The 8,718-nt window shown below is 34.0% G+C and overlaps 1 protein-coding gene and 1 pseudogene across 1 annotated transcript; both read right to left on the bottom strand.

Moving 5' to 3' along the window:
• LOC126409675 (NAD(P)H-quinone oxidoreductase subunit 5, chloroplastic-like) overlaps positions 1-2,673 on the bottom strand; it is a 3,994-nt pseudogene extending 1,321 nt beyond the window's left edge.
• A 1,690-nt stretch (positions 2,674-4,363) lies between these two features.
• On the bottom strand, positions 4,364-7,124 carry LOC126409676 (NAD(P)H-quinone oxidoreductase chain 4, chloroplastic-like). Its single transcript, XM_050075546.1, has one exon. The coding sequence runs from the start codon at positions 6,091-6,093 to the stop codon at positions 4,591-4,593; it is 1,503 nt and encodes a 500-aa protein (XP_049931503.1). The 5' UTR covers positions 6,094-7,124; the 3' UTR covers positions 4,364-4,590.
• Between the last annotated feature and the right edge of the window lie 1,594 nt (positions 7,125-8,718).

The following is an 8,718-nucleotide window of genomic DNA, read 5'->3' on the forward strand; positions in this document are numbered from 1 at the left end:
TTGTGTGTCCGCTGTAATTTTGAAAATGACTACGTAAATGCCCTTCGAAAGTAAGTAAATACATACGAAACATATAAAATGCAGTTAATCCTGCTGTGTAGAAAGCTATTATCGCAAAAATCGGTGAATACAACCAACTATCATTAAGAATTTCGTCTTTGGACCAAAAACAAGCGAGGGGTGGAATACCACAAAGAGAAAGTGTACCTAAAAAAAAAGTTGTTTTTGTAATTGGCATATATTTAGTTAAACCGCCCATAAGAACCATGTTCTGACTCTTAGTCGGAGAATACCCAATAATGGGTTCCATGGAATGAATGATTGATCCAGACCCTAAAAACAATAATGCTTTAGAATAAGCATGAGTGATCAAATGGAATAAAGCGGCTCGATAAGAACCTATACCCAAAGCTAACATAATGTATCCCAATTGAGACATCGTGGAATAAGCTAAACTTCTCTTAATATCTCTTTGAGCAAGAGCTAAGGTAGCTCCTAATAGTACCGTTATTACACCTATCAAAGATATGATATTCATTATGTAAGGTATGGCTATGAAAAGAGGAAGAAGCCGAGCTACAAGAAAAATTCCTGCGGCTACCATAGTAGCCGCATGTATCAGAGCCGAAATAGGAGTGGGTCCCTCCATAGCATCAGGTAACCATACATGAAGTGGGAATTGCGCAGATTTAGCAACTGCACCGAGGAATAATAAGAAGGCACAAAGCGTAGCAAATGAGGAATTCATCTCATTGTTATTAATGATCGAATCATTGAATATTTCGAATAAATCCTGAAATTCGAAACTACCTGTTATTAAATAAAAACCTAGGATTCCTAATAATAAACCAAAATCCCCCACACGATTGGTCACAAACGCTTTTTGACAGGCATTTGCTGCAATTGGTCGGGTAAACCAAAAACCTATTAACAGATAGGAACACATTCCCACTAGTTCCCAAAAAATATGGATTTGTATCAAATTGGGACTAGTAACTAATCCAGCATCGCTGTATTGAAAAAACTCATATAAGCAAAAAATCTCAAATATCCTCGGTCATGAGACATATAATTATCACTATAGATAAGAACCAGGATTCCAACAGTAGTGATTAATATCGACATAATAGAAGTAAGTGGATCAATCAAGTAGCCGAATTCTAAGGAAAAATCACTAGTGATGCTCCAAGACCATAGATATTCATAAATTGAGCTACCATTGATTTGCTGGATCGCCAGCTTAGTGGAAAAGACCATAACTATACTTAACAATAAAACAGCGGGAAAAGCCCATATACGACGAATATTTTTTGTTGCTGTCGGATTAAGCAGGAGTTCCAATCCTATTAACATAGTAACTAGAAGCGGAACGAAAGGTATAATCCATGCATATTGATATGTGCGTTCCATAACCATAATAATAAAATTAAATCAAACCTTTTTCCTCTATTTTCTTCTAATTAATTATATTAATTATTGTTCCCAATTCACATTCATCACCAGTTCTTATTTATTTTTTTTTTTAACACAAACCAAAATAAGGATACGAAAAGAATATTCTTTTTTATTAATCTCGCTCTTCCTCGACTATTTAAAATTTGACCCAAGGAGTTACAATTGAATTGGTCAAATGATATAATTAAGCAAATTATTGCTTAATACTAGGGGTGAAGTAATTATTAGCTTTTGATATGGATCATGAGATCCGCAAATAACTCAACCCAACAAGATCTTTTATCCAAAATCATTAACTAATTTAAATTTAATTTGAAACTGATTGATTGGCTTCCACCAGAACTTGTGGGAAATTCTATGATACTTGTAACCTCCCATATGGGTGAAGTAAGAAGGTGAAGTAAGAGGTTACTTAAATTGCCTTAATCAAGTTCAAGTAATGTTCAAGTAATGGATCATTGAACAAAAGTATTATTCGAATCGTGGGGGCGCTATGCTTTAATGGGATCAATTGGTAGAGAAAATCTTATTGTTTTATCTCATGTAGGTAATTAATTTCTGGTTATTGTTATTAAATGTATTACGACGGTAGGTATATGTAGGTTATATATATGGTCTATTTGAAATAGACTGAGATAGGAATTGTAACCTTTTATTTTATTTATTTTTCTTTTTATATTATTTATCTGCGGGGGTCGATTTCATCGGTAGTTGATACCATCGATCCTAATGAATGGAGATATGAAACAATTAGTACAATTTTCTTTCTTCTGAGATTTTCATTGTATGCAATAATAATGATAATGAATACTTCAAAAAGAGAAAAAGATAACTATTTTTTTCTATGAGAGTTATACCTAGCGAATCGAATCTCCTTTCTTTTTATTCTCCAACTTGAGTTTGAGTCCCTAGCAATAATTTAGTTTAGTCCCTATTATATGCTATATGCGCATATTTGTATGTTATGAAGAAAATCTATAAACTAAATAATAGATATATGAATAGAAAGAATTAATGATCTATTTTGAACAATACATGTCTTTCACATTCAACTTAGAAAAGTTCATTTTTGCATGGCGGTTCCAAAAAAACGTACTTCTATATCAAAAAAGCATATTCGTAGAAATTTTTGGAAGAGAAAGGGATATTGGGCAGCGGTAAAAGCTTTTTCTTTAGCTAAATCCATTTCTACCGGTTATTCAAAAGGTTTTTTTGTACGACAAAAAAATGAAATAAAAAAGCAAAGAATAAATAATAATGTGATAAGAAACCCTTCAAATGATCTAAATCAACATCAATCAATGATTGGATAAATTAATGATTCTGTATCATATATTGGGCCCTCAAAATGGCACTATTTGTGTTTTAAAGGGCGTTATTAGACGCAAGATACAAGGTTCAATATAGTGAATAGAGTGCATTTTTATATGATTTGCGAGATGGGGATTGCCATTTTCCCCATCGATTCACTATTTTCCCCATCGATTCACTATTACTAAGCTTTAAGGTAAGCTAGTAACAATTATGGAACCTTCAAATATTGACTTGAATGGCTATTCTTCGATTGATTCAATAATCATCTATTGCAATTGCATTGAACCTCTCAATATCGACGATTGAATATGCATGAGTTAGTATTACTTCGAACAAGCCGCCATGGTGAAATCGGTAGACACGCTGTTCTTAGGAAGCAGTGCTAGAGCATCTCGGTTCGAGTCCGAGTGGCGGCATTCTCTAAAACAAAAAAGGACACAACGGATCCTTTAATTCGATACCATATTTACATTCGGTAATTAAGGAAGGGTTCCCTTTTTTTATAACTATAAAAACAAAAAATGATTGTTTATGATATTTGCAACTTTAGAACATATATTAACTCACATATCTTTTTCGATCATTTCAATTGTGATTCCTACTCATCTGATGACCTTGGTCTATGAAATTGTAGGACTATGTGATTCGTCAGAAAAAGGCATGATAGCTACTTTTTTCTGTATAACAGGATTATTAGTTACTCGTTGGATTTATTCGGGACATGTACCATTAAGTGATCTATATGAATCATTAATGTTCCTTTCATGGAGTTTCTCCCTTATTCATATAGTTCCATATTTTAGAAACTATAAGAATTTTTTCAGTAAAATAACCGCCCCAAGCGCTATTTTAACCCAAGGCTTTGCCACTTCGGGTCTTTTAACTAAAATGCATCAATCCGCAATATTAGTGCCTGCTCTCCAATCCCGTTGGTTAATGATGCACGTAAGTATGATGTTGTTGAGCTATGCAGCTCTTTTATGTGGATCATTATTATCCATAACTCTCCTGGTCATTACGTTTAGAAGAAAGATAGATATTTTCGGTAAAACCAATCATTTATTAATTAGTTCATTTTCTTTTGATGAGACCCAATACGTGAATTTTTCGTTTAGAAATTATCACAGGTATCAATTGACTCAGCGATTGGATTCTTGGAGTTATCGTGTCATTGGCTTGGGTTTTACCCTTTTAACTATAGGTATTCTTTCAGGAGCAGTATGGGCTAATGAGGCATGGGGATCTTATTGGAATTGGGACCCCAAAGAAACCTGGGCATTTATTACTTGGACCGTATTCGCGATTTATTTACATACTAGAACAAATAAAAGTTTGCAAGGTGCAAATTCAGCAATTGTGGCTTCTATGGGATTTCTTATAATTTGGATCTGCTATTTTGGGGTCAATCTATTAGGAAGAGGGCTACATAGTTATGGTTCATTCACATTAAACATCTAATTGAAGAAAAAAACTGCAGAATACATAGAAAGATTGTACACATACCCTTTCATTCTCATATACCCCTCTCATATACCATAATATTATTAACCATAATATTATTATCTCATTTATACATTATATGTATAAGGTGAAAGATATATATGTAATCAGAAATATCTGTAGTTAAATAATAAAAACTACAGATATTTCTGATTACAATTTCCTTCATTTAATTGCATTTTTGACTTGATAGAAGGAAAAATCTTCTTTTCCTTTTGATTGGTCTAGCCAACGATTGATTTGTTTGTAAACAGCAGTGCAGGATTATTGGATTGGATCTTCTGTGCTGCCCATAACCATAAAAAAATCCATCCATGAAAGCTACCCATGAAAGTAATTAGATAGAATAGTTTCTACCTTGTCAACTGATAGTGAAAGAACGAAATCTGGATAAATACCAATACCTATTATAGGTAAAAGGATACACATCAAAATAAAGATTTCTCGTGGTCCAGAATCCACAAAGTGAGACTTGGGAACATTGAATAACCTGTATCCATAGAACATCTGGCGTGACATAGATAATGAATAAATAGGAGTTAATATCATTCCAATTGCCATTACAAAAGTAATTAGTATTTTTGACATTACAAGGTATTTTGGGCTAGTAATTATTCCCAAAAATATCACAAATTCTGCAACAAAACCACTCATTCCTGGTAATGCGAGAGAAGCCATTGAGAAGCTACTGAACATCGTAAAGATTCTTGGCATTAGTATAGCTATTCCCCCCATTTCGTTAAGATAACGAAGACGTATTCTATCATAACTTGTTCCTGCCAGGAAAAAAAGTGCAGCACCAATAAATCCATGAGAGATGATTTGTAAAATAGCTCCATTGAGTCCCGCATCGGTTATAGAACTAATTCCTATTATTATGAAACCCATATGAGATACGGAAGAATAGGCTATTCTCTTTTTTAAATTGCGTTGACCAAGAGAAGTTAAAGCTGCATAGATTATTTGAATAGTCCCTACTATCATCAACCAAGGAGAAAATATGGAATGGGCGTGGGGTAATAATTCCATATTGACCCGAACCAACCCGTATGCTCCCATTTTTAATAAGATTCCAGCTAGAAGCATACATGTACTGTAATGCGCCTCTCCATGGGTATCTGGCAACCATGTATGTAAAGGTATGATCGGTGATTTGACAGCATAAGCAATAAGGAAACCCAAATAAAATATTATTTCCAATGCCACGGGATACGATTGATTAGCTAATGTTTCAAAATTTAATGTTGGTTCATTGGAACCATATAAACCCATACCTAGAACTCCCATTAAGAGAAAAATGGAACCTCCTGCAGTGTACAAAATGAACTTTGTAGCTGAGTACAGACGTTTCTTTCCTCCCCACATGGATAAAAGTAGGTAAACAGGAATTAATTCTAATTCCCACATGATGAAAAAAAGTAAGAGGTCTCGAGAAGAAAATGATCCTATTTGACCACTGTACATTGCTAACATCAGGAAATGGAACAATCGCGAATTTCGGGTAACTGGCCAAGCCGCTGAAGTAGCTAAAGTAGTGATAAATCCTGTCAATAAAATGGGTCCTATAGAAAGTCCGTCGATTCCGAGTCTCCAGTGAAAATCAAAAATATTTATCCAGTTAAAGTCTTCTTCCAATTGGATTAATGGATCGTCCAATTTAAAATGATAACAGAATACGTAGGTCGTTAGAAGGAGTTCAAATAAGCAGATACAGATAGTATACCATCGAACTACCTTATTTCCTCTATGAGGGAAAAGAGCAATTAAGGAACCCGCGGATATGGGCAAAACAACAATGATTGTTAACCAATAAAAATCACTCATAGTAAAGACAAAATACACTTTGATTTGACCAGAAAAACCCGCGCTCGGATTTTTTTATTTATCGAGTACGGGTTTTTGTCGGTAAAGAGGAATCAAATGGATTCAAGGGGAGTTTTTTGTAACGTATTAATAAGCTAGACCCATGCTACGGGTTGTCTCATGCCATAAATAAACCCGTATACTTAAGAAATCCGTTGGACAAGCAGATTCACATCTCTTACAACCTACACAGTCCTCCGTTCTTGGTGCGGAAGCAATTTGCTTAGCTTTACATCCGTCCCAGGGTATCATTTCCAGGACATCTGTAGGACACGCTCGTACGCATTGGGTACACCCTATACATGTATCATAAATCTTTACTGAGTGTGACATTAGATCTATTAATTTTTTTTGGAACGTCATAAATTTTCGGTCTGGTAGCTTTAGTAAATGATTAAATATTTTGGCACCAGACGAATCGGTGATTAGACCATAAAGTTTTGTTAGAAATCTATTTCTGATCTGTTCATGAGATAGGCCCAAGATACTTTGATCTCTTATCTTTCATCAAACATGGTCATATCAGTCAATACACGTTTTGCTAATCTATAAATGAATTATAGTTATATATAATAAAGAAAGAAAACGTATAAAATTTATTGTACTCTTATTCCTAATCCATGCTTATGATCCATTGATCCATAACGTGAGTCGAGTGTCTATTTACTTCTACAGAGTGACATAACGTATATGTCTTTATATATTTTATTTGAGTAAAGGTTCCGACTACCGACTATTTTTATTTATTCAATAAATTTGATTGATTGATACGAGTTGATTTTCTGTTACGATAGATCGAAGAAACAATAGCTGGTCCAATAGCTGCTTCGGCGGCTGCAATAGCGATAACAAAGATCGAGAAAACGTCTCCCTTTAATTGGCGACTATCAAATAAATCAGAAAATGTTATGAGATTCATATTAACAGCATTCAGTATAAGTTCAAGACACATAAGTGCTCTAACCATGTTTCGACTTGTGATCAATCCATAGATACCAATAGAAATAAATAGGCACTCAAAACAAGTACATGCTCGAGCATCATTGACCAACTCCTCGTCAATCTCGATTCATTTCAATATAAACAACAATTCAACTGATTCGATTAATTAAATGAGAAGATTCTACTGAATCTAATTCAATTATCAATCCATATAATATATATAAGAAATACAGTACCAAAAAAGACACTGAAATGGGTCGTCGAACTAACAAAAACTTTGAAATATGTCTCATGAACAATATTCCAATTTAGGGTGGACAGATAGATGCGATAACAATTACACGGAGGTTGCTTTATTTTATTTGGTTGGTTTGTTATTTCCAATTCTAAGTATCTATTCCCGGCGAGCCATAGCAATTGCGCCCACTAAGGAAACTAAAAGGATTATAGAAATCAGTTCAAATGGAAGATAAAAATCTGTTGATAAATGAATCCCAATCTGTTGAACATTACTTGTCAGGTCCTGTTCTATGATCTGGTTTGATCTTGTAGTCCAAATAATCCCGTACCATGACGTGTTTGGGATAGTAGCAATTAGTGAAAAAAAAATACTTGTACAAACTAGCGAAGTGAATCCATCTCCGACAGTCCAAAAATGAAAAGAATTGTAATATTCTGAACCATTCATAAACATCACAGCAAATAAGATTAAGACATTTATGGCTCCCACGTAAATAAGTAGCTGCGCAGCAGCTACAAAATAAGAGTTCGATGGAATATAAAATAAAGATATACAAACAAGAACCAATCCCAAGGAAAAGGCAGAATAAATTGGATTGGTAAGTAATACCACTCCTAGACCTCCTACTATAAGACCTGATCCCAGAGATACTAAAAGAATATCATGTATTGGCGCAGGTAAATCCATTATGTGTTAAATAAGCGATAAATAAGTCAAAATATCTCATGATCTTACTGGTCGGGAAAAAGTGGGTTACCCTTTTTATATCTAATAGTTCTTACCCCAGCGTGGTGTGGGTTTATGTAGATTGAGTTAATCAATTGAACGGGCCAATCTTGCTTTTGTCTTTAGTCGAAACAGAGTTCGTAATTTCATATTTTTAATTAAACAAATAAGGGCTATGGCTATAATGGCTATATATATTTATATATTCAAAAAGTAGTTATAATCCTCACAAATCTAGTTATTCTTTGTCTGACATGAAAGAAACTTACCTACTTTTGATCAAAACTTAGTCTTATTTTTAATTTAATTGGTAATCGTTCTTGAATCAAGGGGTTTCTCCATAGATATTTTTATTGGAGTTGAGTTCATAATTGTTCGAACTGTGTAATCTCCAATTACAGACATTGGTAACCGACCCAAAGCAATTTGATTATAATTTAATTCGTGACGATCGTAGGTGGAAAGTTCATATTCTTCAGTCATTGATAAACAGTTTGTGGGGCAATACTCCACGCAATTACCACAAAATATACAGATTCCGAAATCAATACTATAATTAAGCAATCGTTTCTTTCTAATATCTGTTTCTAATCGCCAATCAACAACAGGTAGATCTATCGGACATACGCGAACACATACTTCACAAGCAATGCATTTATCAAATTCAAAGTGGATTC

The sequence above is a fragment of the Nymphaea colorata genome, unplaced genomic scaffold, assembly GCF_008831285.2.
Source record: "Nymphaea colorata isolate Beijing-Zhang1983 unplaced genomic scaffold, ASM883128v2 scaffold0719, whole genome shotgun sequence".
NCBI lineage: Eukaryota > Viridiplantae > Streptophyta > Magnoliopsida > Nymphaeales > Nymphaeaceae > Nymphaea > Nymphaea colorata.

Bases quoted from the DNA above. Each gene is read 5' to 3' on its own strand.
- LOC126409676 (XM_050075546.1), bottom strand. From the start codon at position 6,093: ATGAGTGATTTTTATTGGTTAACAATCATTGTTGTTTTGCCCATATCC.